This window comes from Sciurus carolinensis, chromosome 6, assembly GCF_902686445.1.
Source record: "Sciurus carolinensis chromosome 6, mSciCar1.2, whole genome shotgun sequence".
Taxonomy (NCBI): Eukaryota; Metazoa; Chordata; class Mammalia; order Rodentia; family Sciuridae; genus Sciurus; species Sciurus carolinensis.
This window is the reverse complement of record NC_062218.1, coordinates 1,346,522-1,362,620: the sequence shown is the minus strand read 5'-3', so window position 1 is coordinate 1,362,620 and position 16,099 is coordinate 1,346,522. Positions and strand designations below refer to the sequence as shown.

The following is a 16,099-nucleotide window of genomic DNA, read 5'->3' as shown; positions in this document are numbered from 1 at the left end:
CGTGGGACTCCGACTCCCACTCTGTCTGGTGAAAGGCTGGCGTTCGCGTACATTTTAATAGCTTTTCATTTTCTTCCATCTGGCTTCAGAAAGAGTTATTTCCCTTTTTATGCCTTAAGATTAGTTGGTAGATGAAAATGTAACTTTTTTACCTTCTCATGCAAATTGTTTATGTATTTAGAGAATTTTTTTCATAAGGAGAAAGAAAATTTCTACTTCATTTGAGTTTCCGCCATCTAAGCCAGCAGCTCTCTGTCCACCCAGACCTCTTGAGAGCCCTTGTGGGTGGCCTATCCTGGCTCCCCGGGTTGACAGGCAGCCGCCCCACCCTCACCCCCATGACTGGCTCCCCTAAGCTGCAGCCCAGCCCCAGCTGCCACGATTGATTCTAAGCAGAGGCCCTGCCCCACCTCGGAGAATGGCCCATACTCCCACTTACCTGTCGGGGAAGCAGAGGCCACCCCCAGAGCTGAGGTAGCAGAGTTCTGGGCCTGGCTGTGTTCGGCCCACTCTTCGTGTTAAATTGGAAGTGTACTGAGAAGTGTTAATACACAAAGGGGACAAACACCCCGCAGTCTGCTCGTGGCCCCTCAGAACCTCCAAAGGTAACCTTATATGGAAATTGGGTTTTTGCAGATATGATCCATTGCAAGGAGGTGACCCTGGAGTAGAGCAGGCCCTAATCCAAAGACCGGGTCTTTAAAGAAGCCCCCATGTGAGGTCAGAGTGATGCAGCCGCAAGCCAGGGGACTCAGGGGTGGAGTGAGGCCCTTTGACAGACATCCTTGGGGCCTGTAGAGGGAAGAGGCCCCACCAACACCATGTCCTCAGACGCTGACCTTCGCCCTTCTGAAAGAGGGCAAAGCTGTTCTAAGCACCCCAGTTGGTGACTTGTTAGGGCAGCCCAAGGAAATCAATACCACTCCCAACAGGCTGCATGCCTAGGCGAGTTGGCGTCTGTGATAAGCACACGAGCAGAGGGTGCTGGGAGAACTGGGAGTCTGGAAACTAGCTGGCACATTCCTACATCAGGCAGGTAACCGCTGCAGACACACAACGAGGAAGCTGCACAGTGGGGCACGGCCGTGATCCCAGGGTCCCAAGTTCCAAGTCCGCCTCAGCAACTGTGCGAGGCACTTAGCAGCTCAGCGAGACCCTGTCTCTAAAAAAATATTTTCTTAAAAAAGGGCTGGGGGCTGGGGATATAGCTCAGTCAGTAGAGTGTTTGCCTCACAAGCACAAGGCCCTGGGTTCAAGCCCCAGCACTGCAAAAAAAACAACAAAAAAGGGATGGGGATGTGGCACAGTGCTTGAGTGCCCCTGGGTTCAATCCCAGGTACTCCCCCCCACAAAAAAAAACCCCAAAACCACCCAGTATCTCCAGACCTGGCAGCCCCTCTCCTAGCCAGGGAGACAAGGGCAACAGAAGCCTCATGCCATGCCCAGGCCCTGCCAGGCCAAGCACAGCCACCTACTCCAAGACTGGTGTTCCCAGAGCAGACAGGCTGCCTGTGGAGAGCAGCCGGAGCAGCCCCGACTCAGAAGCGTGCCCCTGCAGCTCTGCCTGGGAGCGGGTGAGGCACCCCGAGGACAGGCCCTCTCGGTCACCAGGGGTCGTTCCAGATCCCCAGGGCCCAACAGGAAGGAGGCGAGGGCTGGAGGCGAGGCTGGACGTGGCCTTCCAGGGAGTTTGTTCTGAGTTCCTGGCATACACTGGACAGTGTTTTCCAGAGGACTGTCAGGGACGACAGACCTGCACATTCAGTGAGCCTCGCAGCCAGAACAGGAGGCGGGGGAATCGCCCAGTTAGTGACTGCAGGTCAGGGCAGACGGAAGCTGCAGAACTGGAGGGAGCGGCCGGTTCCACTGGCATGGCCACACCACCCTAGGAGACACTGGCATCTCTGAATCGCAGAAACTGCCCTCTCTCCACCCAAGGACCAGGAGGCAAGCCCACATTCAGCAGAGGACCAGGGTGCAGAATCCCAGCAGACCCGCTCCGTCCTGCATCACACAGAAACCGCATGCAGGACAGCCCCTTTCTGTGGAGACCCTAGTGGGGGGATGAGACAGGTCACCTGGCTGCAGAACCTGAGCACAGCAGCACTAGGTTTTGTGAATAATGAGAAGCTGAAATGGTTAGACTACTGGAAAATGTGACTTTCTTATGAAATTCCCAATCCATTATGCTGATAAAAAATATCACTTCTCCATGTAAATTTTTACATGGGAACAACATTCATCATATGCCACACTTATAACTTTCAAAAAGCTCACCAAGGAAAACCCCCCAGGGTCCTTCCAAGAACTGCCCTGTTGGTGTCTCAGTGAGCCTCTGTGGCCCGGAGCCCTGGGCCGGATGGCATCTGCACCGTTGCTTCCTGGGCACAAGGCACTCTGCCAATAGCGATCTGCACCGTCACTTCCAACGGCTCTGCGCTCATTAATTAGTAACAAGATGCTCTTTAATCAGGCCCATTTTTTTTTTAAACTTGTCTACCACATATAGTCCTCTTACAAACATCCCTGTGCATAATTTTTCACACCTGACCACCAACCCCTTGAAACACATTTCCAAAACTAAGACCCTCTCCCACATTCCCAACAACTCATCCCCTGGTGCACCCGGCTCTGCCCACCAGGCCTGCTGCCAGCTCTTGGCAGACACACTCACTGGCCTCTGCGCTGCCTATTCCACAAGGTGTCAGTGCCTGACCCGTTTCTCTCAAAAATGGCGGCCTCCTCTCCACATTAACCTGTACTGCGTGAACTGCCAACGTTTCCCCTGTTTGCATGTGGCTTCTGACTTGAAGAAAAATTATGTTCTGGAAAAGAAAAAACAAAATAAATCTTCTAAGCAAAGGAGTAAAAAGCACAGGACAGAGTAAGATTGCTAAGAGACAAAGACCTAAACTGACAAGCAAAGTTCCAACTATCTTCTGCTCCTTGGAGAAACACTTAGAGCACAAGGCTCCACTCAGGTTGATGGCAAAAGAACCGAAGAGCCAGAACACGTGATCACTCACCAAGCGAAGCCCATGTGCAAAGGAAAGACTGTAAGAGCAAACTAGAAGGCAATGCGTTTTATTATGGATGATCCGTCACAATTCTGAAAGGTTCGGTTCGCAGGAAAGACGGAACTATTTTAATTTGCAGGAAACAGCAGAATCACACCGTTGGTTCTTTTAAAGAGAAAACACAAGAGAAGAGAGCAAGAACCAGGAGGGGTGTCCCTGGGTCACACGGTACAGGAAAGCACACCTAAGGGCAAGACCTCCTGAGAAATTAGCCATGCAAGGCCCACAAAGCAGGTCTCCACCAGCTTCCAAGACAGAGCTAGACTAGAGCACTCAGACTGCAACACAGATGGGCACAAAGATGAGCAGAAATGCAAACACATATCGCCACTAGTAAACACACCTCTATAATGTATAGAACTGAACAGAAATGCAAATACACCTTCCAACATTGGAGGGATGCAGTGAAAACTGAGATGGAGGGAGACGTATAGCTGTAAGTCCGTGCACAAAGGAAAACTGCACATTAACTAACTAAATCATCCACCTCAGGAAGTCAGAGAGAGAGAACAGTCAAATAAATAGCAAGGAAGAAGAAACAGAAAATAAGCAGAAAAAAAACCAAAGGAAGCAGATACCAGAGAGGACCAACAAGCTGAGGGTCACTAAAAACACAAATGCCACCTACAAACCTCCATCTGGAGGCGGCCAGAGGCCAAAGGGCAGTGCAGCCACCAGGAAAGGGAGGGTGGCCACGTAGAGCACCAACAGGCTCATTTTCTAGAAAGAAATCCACCCTACAGAACTGGTCCAAGAATCCACACCCAACAGCCAAGAGAGGAAGTGATCAGAAGAGAGCAGACGCCCCAGAGTCCACCCTCCTCCCCTGCGGACCCCGGTGGCTCTCTCCACGTCCATGCAGCACCACACGCGCACCAGGACCAAAGGACCACCTTCACAGGAACAAGCAGCACACGCGCCCTGTGCATAGAAGCCCCGGAGTCCACCACACACCACAGCCTTCAGCAAGGACACTGGACCGAGCGCCCACAGGGCCTCTCCTAGGAACAATGCCATCCAACCAAGACTGAAATTCAAGGCACAGCCTTGTGGCTCCTGCTGCCCAAGCCTGTTCAATGAAGGGACATCAGCTTCATCCACCACACTGACCTATTTCAGGTTAAGAGGCACAGTATCCTAATAGACCACCAAGAGGCCCTCAGGAAACACATTCATTAGGGTTAAGACCTCAGGAACTCAAGCTGGCAGGGCCTGTGGGCTCCACCCAGCTCCTGGCCCAGGGCTGTGAATCTGAGTGCTCCTCCCACACCCTCCCCAGGCTCCTGCATCCTGTGTCCCATTCCCCAGTTTGGATTTCCTCCTGGCTGGACCCTGTAGAGCACAGTTGTCATGTCCCCACTGTGATCTGAAGCCCAGGAGGCAGGGACTTCCCTGACTAGTCTTACCCGACCCCAGGACAGGTCCTGAGGCCCAGGACTTCTTACACTTCACTGCCCACCTCTGAGACTTGCCAACTCTGGCAGCAACTCTCAATGACCTGCTGTCCCTCCTGCACATGGCCTCTGCACAAGGAGGCCTCACTTGCAAAGCTGGACACAGCAATCCCTACACACTGAAGTGCCCCTCCCCATGGAGACGGAGCACAGCACTGGGCCAAGCCCGGCTGCCGGGCACTCCCAAGGTGTAGGCACGGTGGTCTCACCCCCTGTACTCCACAGGCAGGGCTCAGGGCAGCAGGAGCGCTGGTGCCCAGGAGCCCTGACAACTGACTGCTGGCTCCCTCTCCCAGTGCACAGCCACCCCTCAGGAAGCTCACCAACCAGGGCCACCTGCGCTCTAGTCTGGCTCACAATGGGCTCTCCTCTCTCCAGACCCACGAGGCTGGAGTTTGATTTCCTTCATGCAGAACATGCCTGGCACCTTCCGTCCGCAGTCCTGCCAGACCTCCTTTCTCCCTGTCTGCTTCATGTGTCTTCAGCATGGTGACCCTGACTCCTCGACACCAGAGGGCCTTCACTTGGCCTGTGTGTGACTTTCAATGCCTACAGTGACCTAGAGTCTGGGTTTCAAGATGGTCTTCTCCAACCTCAGCAAGAAGGGGAGAAGCTGCACTCCCAGCCAAGGGCAGAGAGAGCGGGACTCCGGCCACACAGGCTGTGGCTTGAGGCTGGCCTCTGGCCGGGGGGACTCAGCCGCTCAGGCTCTCTCAGGGCAAAGAGATGGCCCCTTCCCCACAGCAGCCCTGGTCTGGTCCCGGGGGAGAGGGGAGCTGCTCCAGGCCACACTGCTAAGGGAAGGTTCACTCCTGGAAGTTCGTCCCAGGAAAGAAGCAGACTGAGACTTGATGGCGGTGCCTTTATTCAGTCCCGGGGTGCCTGCTGGGGAACAGGCCTCACACCGTGCTCCCAGGCCAGGCACTCCTGCAGCGAGGACGCGTGCTGGTGCTAGTGACGGTGCTGCCTGAACTGCAGGCCACAGTAGCCACACGTCCCGGTTTTCGTTTCTTTGTCCTGAAAAAATTCAAAAGGAAAATCTCACACTGCACACTCCACCTCTAACCCACCAGCTGGCCTCTGCTGGTCCTGAGGAAGCGTGTGTGAAACTGGAGACGCACTGTCCACCAGAAACTCCCCCAAAGGCACAAGGTGAGGGCTGAGCTGAGACTGGGCAGGCCCTGGACCCTGGTTCCACTCTGACCTGCCGGCGGGGGTGCAAAGGATGGAGCCCTCACCTCAAACCCTGCCCTTGCAGCCACCCCAGAGGGTGTCCAGAGGAACCACCATGCCCACAAGAGATACAGCTGCAAGAGGCTGCAACCCCCCCTGCCCTGAGCCTGAGGACGACAGACCAGCTCAGCCCACAGAGCAGCCTCCAGGAACGTCACCTGGACACAGGTGACAGCGTCCTGGTCTAGGCCGCTAACACTTTCTGCTGCTACACTGCCCCTCCCCCCCACTGATAAGTACCCAAGGTGAATGCTGGCTTCCATAAAGGTCACTTCCAAAGATGACAGTCACAGCCAGGAAGCCGGGTGGTGAAAGGAGAGCCCCACCTGCCCCGTCACATGGTCTGCACGTCCTTCCCAACCTAGCACAGGATCTGCAGCGCTGGGGAAACGCCCGGGGCCTGGCGCTGGACTCCCACCTCACAGCTCTCTCCCTGGTCTCCTTCCCCTTCCTCATGAGCCCGTGTGGTGTTAACCAGCAAGACTGCAGAGGGACTGTTAGGAAAACTGCCTCCTGGGGTGGCACGCCAAAGTCCTGACCGTCAGTGTGGCTGGACATGGAAACCGGTCTCTTAGGGAGGTAAGGTTAAAATGGGGCCACTCAGGTGGTCCTCAGGGCAGACACACACAGGGACACCGTGTGTGGACACAGGGAGGGCGGTCAGGAGTGGGCCTGCCACTGACCCGGCCTCCAGGCTCAGGAAGGGTCTGACGTCTGCGGCTCGAGCCTTAGGCTGCAGCACTCTGCAGGGCAGCCCAAGTCAGCGAGCACAGGCTGGCTCAGAGCAAGCTGGATGGGGCAGGCCGCACTCCGACCACACGAGCCAGCACCTCACGGGAGCGAAGCTGCTTTCCTCAGGACACTCCACACAGGCCCCGCCACGCGGTCTGGCTGGGCGAATGTGTGCAGTGGAGCGCTGGGGACCAGCAGGCCAGGAAGAGCAACGGCAGCAGGGCGACCTACCAGGTTTATGTACACCTTGGGGTGGCCCAGGGCACCCCCGCCGCCATCGCAGGCAATCACCCGGTGATCCACTTCGCTCACAGGCTGTTCTGCTATCAAATCAATGGCGAAGTTTTCATTCACCTGGAACAAGAAGAAGAAACTTACCCAGGTGCACGCAGCCTTGATGATCTTACACCACGGAAGTTATGTCAACAGGACCGGAGCTGTCCTTGAGACAGGAAGCTGTGTGTGGCAGGCGCCCACGCACTCCTGCGGGCACAGACACCCACACGCACCTGGTTCAGAAGCAGTGGAGACCCATCCACAGGGCTGTCTCCGCTCACGCCCGCCTGAGTCCCTTTCCCTGCAGTCAGAGCACAAGCACTCAGGGACAGCACTGCTAACCTGCACAGTCCCCACGCCGAAGGAACTGCAGTCCCACACCCCGGTCCAGGGGCTGCCTGGCCTCACCTGCCAGAGTACTTCAGCTTCACAAAACACAAAGCTGGGTCCCCTGGTGAGTCACCCCTGCCCGGTGGATTTAAACCACGTGATGCACCTCCAACTATCCGCCTGCGGAGGAGCATCCCCAGCAGCTCCCACAGCAGGGCACTGCTCCCTCCCCCTTCTCCATCACAAAACCAGGATGCTGCCGCTGACCAGCACACTCACTTCCCCAGAGGTGCTCCTGGAAAACAGTCCCATCGCCAGAGCCTTCCTGCGCCTTCCCTAACAGAGTCCAGCACGCCCTGTGCGTGCGGCTGCTTACTCCACACTTTCCAGTGCTTCTCTCTCCAGGCAGCTTCCTTGCACACCGCCGCATGAGCACGCGTGTGCACAACCAGAAACGCATCCTCAGAGAGCACTCCAGCAGCTGGCCTGCGTGACCACAGAACTGCCAGGTGCCCCGTGCCCAGCGCTGCCCTGGGGGCGTCCAGGGCAGCTCCGGTTGGTGCTGCTCCCGGTCAGTGGAGCTGGCGGCTCCACAGAGTTCAGGCCTGCTGTCCATTTCCACAGGACTGGTGCTTTCTCCTCTGCATTTTAAAGTTCTTCATTAGGGAACATCAGACCTTTATCACCTGCTTTCTCCCAATTAGGCCATGACTCTGCCCCGCCACACACAGGGTTCTGACCTGAAGCGAGTCACCGAGGACTCCGGCATGCCCCTTCTCCAGGGAAGTCTAGGACTGTCTGACTGCAGGAAAAAGCTCATCCAGCTGACAGATCAACCCAGCCAGAATGGACACCCTGACGAGGCAGTCGCCTGTCCAGATCTACTCCTCTGTGCCTCAGGGGCCCAGCCCTCCCAGTGGCTCTGAAGAGCTGCGGAGTCACTCCTGGGTGTTTGCTTGTTTGCAGATGGCGAGTCCTGGCCTCCTCGTCCTCTGCACCTTCTACCCGACCAGGACTCGAGTCCTGGCCTCCTCGTCCTCTGCACCTTCTACCCGACCAGGACGCGAGTCCTGGCCTCCTCGTCCTCTGCACCTTCTACCCGACTAGGACGCGAGTCCTGGCCTCCTTGTCCTCTGCACCTTCTACCCGACTAGGACGCGAGTCCTGGCCTCCTCGTCCTCTGCACCTTCTACCTGATTAGGACGCGAGTCCTGGCCTCCTCTTCCTCTGCACCTTCTACCTGACTAGGACGCGAGTCCTGGCCTCCTCGTCTGCTGCACCTTCTACCTCACTGGTGCACACACAGGGCAGCTCCTGGACTGAGGGGGGAACTCTTCCCTGAGATCCCCTGTCAACTGCAAAGATCATCAAGCAGAAGACACTAGGACTTGCCCTACGACCATCACAGGTCAGTGAGCCAGAGTCCAGGAGAAAAGGATCAAGGTCAGGCTTCCTGGGAGACTTTATAAATCAGATGTTGAAACCACGTTTATATTTCACAAAATTAGAAAATTGAACACTTTCGTGTGAAATAAAAAGGAAACCTGTGGACCTAGTATTTCCAAGTAACTTCCAAAGAAAGCAGCGGAAGGCCTGACAGGACACGCCGTGAGAAGGGCAGTATGCCCAGTCTCTGCAGGTGCCACCGGGAATCAGGACCTGCAGGAGGGCCCCGCAGGGCTGAGACCCAGCCACGCGGTCTCCCCGCCTGACCTAACCTGGTGTCCCTCTTCCTCTGAAGCATCCGATTTCCTCTGCACATGTACGCGCAGCACACACATGCCCTGTCCACCAGAGAACAGCACCAACAACCAGCACAGAGGCAACAAGCACTCTGAAGCCCACGCCGCGGCCCCTACACCCCACCTCACTCCTCCACAAAGCAGCTGGTTCCCGGGTGGGAAGGTTACGAGATGAACTGGAGAATGCTACGGCAGACGGGGGAGGGACGACGTTGGCCAGGTGGCGTGACCCTCCCACTCGGGATGGCCTGAGGGAAGAGGAGCCGTGAGGACAGGATATGGCACAAGGCACTGAAGGCCACCCTCTCGTGACACGTTCAAGACCCGTTAAACACCTCACCAGGGACTCGACCGCCACTTCATCTCTTCTGCTTTCCCTACAGCTCTCCGCCACCCAGGCTACTCTGAAATGACCGAACGTCACCACCAACAGGCCCTGGGGAACAGCGGCGGTCTCCCACCACAGGCGGGGACATCGCTCTGGGTGGAGTGCACTCCGGTCATGGGCCCGCCCCACCCCGCCTACCAGCTCACAGCCCCTCAGGACCAGAGCAAGCCCGATGCTGCAGGGACGGACACTCCACAGGAGACTGCCCGATTCCTAACAAGGGAAATCCTAGGAGAGAGACAGGGCAGGGGAGGGCAAGGCAGGCCTGCAGACAGAGGACTGGACAGACTCCTTGGCTGCCATGCAGGGACTCTGAGTCACACTGTGAAACGTGGCAAAACTGAGCCCTGAGCGCCAGCTAGGCGATCTCAAGGGACGGCTGTGCTTCAGCGTGACGACGCTGTCTTCTGTTGGCATATCTTGAAGTAAATGCTGGCAACCTTGGATGAAATCACGTGATGCTGAGGGCTGGCTCCAGTCACCTGGGGCCGGCAGGGCTGCAAGCTGGCAGAGCCCAGCTAGGCCAGACCGGCCACCTGACCCAGGCTGATGGCCGCGGAACCCGAGAGCCTGGCTCCTGCAAAGGGAATCATGATGCTATCCCACCTCACAGTGGCGTTTCTGGTTTTGTTTTTGTTTGTTTTTTTAACAAAGCAATCCAACCTCCTGGCTTGGTAAGCGGCACCTCCTGATGCCCAGGTGGCAAATCTAGGAACCTGGTGGGACCTTGACTTCAACTCCCTCAGTCACAAGCCGGACACTTCCAGACGCAAGGGGTCAGGCCCCTCAGGGCTCGAGAAGCACGGCTTCGTGTTCAGGGCAAGACCCAACCACAGGATGCCCCATCCACCACAAGCCACTGAGTCCACCCATGTCCCTTCACGCAGGAGAATCTGCCTTTCTGAAGGCCCTTCTTCCTACGCCTCTGGAGGGCAACAGTCATCCTCTGAACACACGACAACCTGGCCACAGGCAGGAAAGGCCTGTTCCACACATCGGCTGCAGGGAGGACCTCGCCAATGACACCTCGTCACATGCATCTCTTCCGTTCCAAAGCTCAGCAGAGGGGATGACACACGACACAAAAGCCACCAGCTTGGGGGGCCAGGTTCCACGGCTGCTGCACACAGGGGACACAGGGAACACTGCGCTAGGCAGAGCCCCGCCCTTCCTGCACCCCATCAGGCCAGGGGAGCAGAGCGGCGGAAGACTGACAGGCCGTCCAGGCACTCCGCAAGGCTGGCTGGGCAAACCGCCCTGCCATTTCTAACTGGTGAGAGCCGCCCAGAGGCATGCCGGTCTCCAGCCCTGCAGCTGGAGGTCGCCAACCCTCGACAGTAAGCGGGTGGCTGCAAACTAGTCAAGAAGCACAGGGACCTCAGCTCACGGTGCTGGTCAGGCAGACGTGTCTAGAAGACACCTTGCCCAGGAGTCCTGCACCTGCTGGCAGAGAAGCTGGCACGTACAGGCCACGCCAGGCACCGCTCACCAAAACCCTGGCTCTGGAGCCCAGAGAAGCCTTCTGAGGAAGACGTGTTCCCAGGAAGACGTGTTGGTCACAGGCCACCACTGTGGGCGGCCTCTCGGAGCACTCGGGAATCAGCACAAGTCACCGGAAATGACGGTGCCTGAGGCCCGAGGCCCGAGGCCACCCCCAGCAGCAGCCTCCGCTGTGGCTCTGCGGTGCCTGAACACAGCCTCTGCGTGTGAGTCAGGCTGCGCCCTCAGCAGCACCTACGGCGGGCCTGCAAGAAGGCGTGTTCTGCTCAGCCCCACACAGGCGAAGCCAGCCACCAAACAAATGGAGCCTTGGTGCAGGGAACATGGGACACCTAAGTGACAACAAGTCACAGAGGCCACGCTAACAAACTCCCAGGCCCCCAGCACACAGAGACCCGCGCCTCCTGCAGGAAAGGCGGCCGACATGGGGACGCTGCTGACTGACGGGAGACTGCCCTCCTGTCATTTACCGCGCAGCTCCACAGCGACCCTGACCTCCCATTATCAACAGCTGCTCCCCAGAACTCGGCTCCACAGCAGGAATGCAAAGAAAGCGCAGTCACCGCAGCCACGCACACGCCAGCCTGCACCGCGCTCAGACTCAGGGCTGCACCCTGCTGCCCCGCGGGGAGCACCAGGGCACTGCGGGGTCCTGTGGGGCCAGCCCTGGAGACTCCCGCCTGGACGCTGCCCCTTCTTCTGATTTGGGCATCAGACAATTCCAAATCCCAGCGTGGGTACAACTGGTATTTCATCTCAAGAGTGCAAGATCCCTCCCCCGGTTCCTCACTGGCTGATACTGCCGGGGCAGTCTTCCCGTCACCAGCTTTACTGTCTCCCAGTGGGTTATTTAAAACACACACCTTTAGTTGTCCCCACCTCCCTGTGTCCTCTTGTGGCAGGAAGTCCCCTGGGTGGAGAGCCTTTTAGCCTGTGCAGTTTATCTGTGCTGTCTCTCCTCTTTGTCAGGGGCTGGTAACTTTCCTTTCAGTCCCCGCTTCAGCTGTCTTTCTTCCATCCGGTCATTTTACACTTACAGCTAAACACCGAGTCCTGAAATGGGCCACTGGCATTTTCTACTTCTCACAGAGACTAGGGCTGGTCTTGCAGCACCTTGGCAGAGAAGCCACCGTATCTGAACTGGGTAGTCACGGCCTAAACATTTTCTCTGGGTCCTCGGGGGCAGACAGCCCTGCTCGTGACCATTACTCCTGACAGTCCCAGCCCTCCTGAAGGCGGCACAGACCTGGTTCATACTCCTCCAGAAGATTCACTGCACTCATCTTCCATGCCCGGCCCAAGGAGCAGCCCCACCCTGGGTGACAACTGACAACCTCCTGCCCCGGTGCAGCCTTGCATGGAGCCCCTTCCTGCCTGAGTGGTCTACGACACTCAGGGTGGAGTCAGCACTGCTGAGGCCTGGGAGGCACCGGTCAGCCTCCACAGGGCCTGCGGCCACGTTCTCCCCAATTTCTTTCCTTCTTTAAGATGTCTCCGAGTGTTGCCCAGCTGGCCTCCTACCTTGGCCTCCAGAGCAGCTGGGATCACAGCACATGCCACTGCCCTGCAGCCCCAGTCTCATCCTGCTTCCCTGTGGTGCTAAAACACATATAAACCTAGCATCTTAACGCCTTTCAGCGCAGACGTGGCTCTTACCTGAGGCCACAGGGTCTCAGCTGCCACCCTGGCCAGCCCCAGGCTATGGAGGTCACAGCAGTGCCTGGAACCCCTCTCCACCTAGCTACCGAGGTCCAACGTTGGCTGCCTGGGTTCAGACTTATGAGGGGAGCCCACACCACGTGGAGGGAGGCAGGCTGAAGCCCCAGCTCTTCTGCAGCCTGGCCCAGTGGGGCAGCACAGAGCTCCAGGACCCAGCCTCCTGGCGTTCTACGGCTTTGCCTACATGCTTCCCTTTGAACACTGGAACGGGAGTCTGCCCTCCAGAAGCAAGGAGGGCGGCAGCACAACCAGGTGCTCTCTCCCCAGTGCTGCTCCCAGCCCGCCTGTCTGCAGGCACCCAGAACCCACGTGCCCCAGGGGATGAGTAACCAAGAACCACTGAGTTAGAAGACTCCTTGGAGGGAGCTTGGCTCTAAATGCAGCCAGCCAGGCGGCCCAGCACCCCAGCTCACAAGCAAACACACCAGTGCACTCCAGCATGTCCATCTCCAGGCTCTGGCTGTCCCATCCCACAGCTCCGCACTGCAGGCCTCCCGGCACCAGTGGAGGACAGTGATACCTGCTGTCAACAGTGGAGGTCTGAAACCCAGTGGTTCAGTAATGACAGCAGAGGGACCTGCCCCCTTCTGGGTAGCCCTGGCATTCACCCCTCCCAAGGGCCCAAGGCACTGCCAACTCTAGGACCACATCAGGCCTCACTTCTGGCACCTTCCTTGTGTGTGTGTGTGGGGGGGGGTGCCTCATTCTGTGACATATGAGGGGCCTCCTCTGGAGAAGAGCTGCCACAAACTGGGACCGTGGGGCCCTGTGCAGGCACTCTGCAGCCACAGCAGCTCCAGGCTGGGCTCCCACCACATGGAGGTGCTTCCCACTCTTTCCTTCAAAGGCCAGCTCAACAATCCAGCGTTCTGTTATTCTTGGTCTTCAGATTAAGTTCAGCTTCATTTTATTTGTTAAAATACTACTAATGAAACGACATATATAGTGAGATCAGGGGCTGCCAGAGGTTGAGAAGAAGGATGAACAGGTGGGGCACAGAAAAGTGCTAGGCAGGAAAACCATGCTGTGTGTGCCTGCAGCCTGCCAGTGTTCTTCTGTCACACCCAGGGAGTGCACACATTAGGAGTGACTCCTCTGCAACCTGTGGATGCAAGTCAGACATCAGTTCCAAAATTGGTTCACCAACACAAGATGTGAGCAACAACAGAGCCAGGGACAGAAGCAATGGGGACTCTGTACTCTGTTCAGGTTTTCTGTAAACCCAAAAATGATCTACAAAAATACTCTTAGAGGCCAAGGGTGCAGCTCACTGTTAAGAGTGCTTGTCTAACATGTGTCTGGTCCTGGATCCCCATGCCACACACACACAAGCACACACACACTGACAAGTCAAAAAATTAGGTAAGAGGTGGAATTCTCCCCTTGTGGCACCATGTTGGTGCTCTTAATGTCTCAGATTTTGGAGTGCTCCAGATTTTTGGATTAGGGATGCTCCCCACATAAGGTTTTTGAACACTTACCTATCTTAACTAGACCTTTCACTCACCTCTTTCTGGCGACCTACAAACCGAATTTGCCTGTAGTCTTTATCATCATAAACCTGAAAGAAAAAGACATCTGTGATCTTACAGTCTAATTCTCAAAGTGGTTACTGAACAACAATGACAATATTCCAGAGAAGTGCATTGCGTTGGCATTTAGAACACAGAGATTGAATCTAACACCCAAGGAGAAATGTACAGTGCAAGGAGTGGTTGCCAGCAAGATTCTGAATGCAGGCAGGGAGCCTGGGGGAGCTGGTCAGCAGGAAGTTGGCCTGCAGGGAAGAGACAAAGCTGACTGGGAAGGACCCCTTCCCCTCTTTTCGTATACCACCAAATGGAGTCATTTCCCCCTCTAAATACTCAGTGACGTTTTAGTACACAGGGTCCTTGTTTATCTTTTGGTTCACCATAGTAGTGGAGCACCATTCCATTCTTTACACTACAATAGACCCTTTGAGTTAGCAAAACTCATGAATAATATTATGCAATCATTAAAAAATCTGACCAAAAGAACTGGCAGTTTCAGACTTCCAAAAGGAAGACCCCAACAGTGGGCAGAGCTGCCCACCAGGCAGGACCTGAAAGCAACCCAGGAGGCCTGAGATGCCAGCCCATCGGTGCACAAGTGTGTCGGTGTGTGAGCGTGTCAGTGTATGTGACAGTGTGCATTAGCGTGCTTGTGCGTGTGACAAGAGTGGGTGAGCACGGCGTGCACGAGTGTCTGTCAGTGCGCGTGACAAGAGTGTGTGAACACTGCATGCACGAGCATGTCAGTGCATGTGACGAGCGTGTCAGTGCGTGCACAAGCGTGTCAGTGCACGTGACAAGCATGGGTGAACACAGCGTGCACGAGCGTATTGGTGCATGCACGAGCGTGTCAGTGTTGTGTGTGTGACAAGCGTGGGTGAGCACAGCATGCGTGAGCACAGCATGCACGAGTGTGTCAGTGCGTGCACGAGCATATCGGTGCGCGTGACAAGCGTGGGTGAGCACGGCGTGCGCAAGCGTGTCGGGCGAGCGTGTCGGTGCGTGTGACAAGCATGGGTGAACACAGAGTGCACGAGCGTGTCAGTGCATGTGACAAGCGTGGGAGAGTACAGCCTGCACGAGCGTGTCGGTGCGTGCACGAGCATGTCGGTGCGTGTGACAAGCGTGGGTGAGCACTGCATGCACGAGCGCGTCGGTGAGCGTGACAAGCGTGGGTGAGCACGGCGAGAACGAGTGTTTGTCGGTGCGTGTGACACCAGTGGTGAGCACGGCGTGCACGAGCGTGTCGGTGCGCGTGACGAGTGGGTGAGCACGGCGTGCACGAGCGTTTCAGCGCGCGTGACAAGCGTGGGTGAGCACGGCGTGCGCGAGCATCCGTCGGTGTGCGCGCGAGCGACCCCTACGCTCTCGGCCGGCTGCCTCCCGCGAGCCCACCCTGAGGTTCCCCGCCGAGCCGCGGGCGCGGGACCGGCCATTACCTGGCCGGTGTGCGTGACCTTCTCCCCTGTCGGCGACACCCGCACCGCAAAACCCCGCGCGGCCCGGGGCAGGACCAGCAGCCGACGGAAGGTCGCCGTCGCCGCCATCTTGCCCGTGACCCTTGACCCTGCGCATGCGCTCGGCCTCCGGCGGGGCCTGCGCTCCCGAGTCGGACTTTGCCCCAAGAAGTGCGCGGGGCGGGGCGGAGGGTGCGCATGCGCCGCACCGTCTAGAGCTGGGACCGTGTCCCGCGGAGGTGGACCTCTTCAAGTACGCAAGTGTTCAAAGCGGTTCGTGGCTGCCCAGCGATTCTCAGACGGGAAGACAGAGGAGGATGGGAAGTGAAGACGCGCTGCTTGTATTCTCATGACAGTCCATAACCTTAGGAAGTTCAAGTATCAGATATTTGTATTGGCGGTAGACATCGGTGCTTAGCAGAATAAACTGGAAGTGCATCTTCCTTGCAAAATATGCAACTTTCCTGTAAGGAGGCAGCATAGTTTGTGGATTTCTGCAATAGAACCCTAATAAAAGCAACCAGTAAAACTACAATTGATTTTATCCAGCATGCAAACACAGTCTTGAAAAATGCTTATAAGACCAGGGTACAAAACCCAGGCCTCCAAACCTGGTAGGCTATTTCGCCCCTGAGGCTGCGTCCTTCTTCCAAAAACCT

The 16,099-nt window shown here is 56.7% G+C and overlaps 1 protein-coding gene across 1 annotated transcript; it reads right to left on the bottom strand.

The window, feature by feature from the left end:
* Positions 1 to 5,379: 5,379 nt before the first annotated feature.
* Ndufs6 (NADH:ubiquinone oxidoreductase subunit S6) lies at positions 5,380 to 15,577 on the bottom strand. The gene is made up of 4 exons (XM_047556896.1): positions 15,423 to 15,577; positions 13,959 to 14,012; positions 6,728 to 6,850; positions 5,380 to 5,548 (listed from the first exon to the last, which is right to left on the bottom strand). The coding sequence occupies exons 1-4, from the start codon at positions 15,528 to 15,530 to the stop codon at positions 5,483 to 5,485; spliced, it is 351 nt and encodes a 116-aa protein (XP_047412852.1). The 5' UTR covers positions 15,531 to 15,577; the 3' UTR covers positions 5,380 to 5,482.
* Between the last annotated feature and the right edge of the window lie 522 nt (positions 15,578 to 16,099).

Coding starts and splice junctions, on each gene's coding strand:
- Ndufs6 (XM_047556896.1), bottom strand. CDS start 15,530: ATGGCGGCGACGGCGACCTTCCGTCGGCTGCTGGTCCTGCCCCGGGCC. Junction 14,013..15,422: donor AGGTCACGCACACCGGCCAG/GTAATGGCCGGT, acceptor TTTTTCTTTCAG/GTTTATGATGATAAAGACTA. Junction 5,549..6,727: donor CCAAGGTGTACATAAACCTG/GTAGGTCGCCCT, acceptor GAATTTTTTCAG/GACAAAGAAACGAAAACCGG.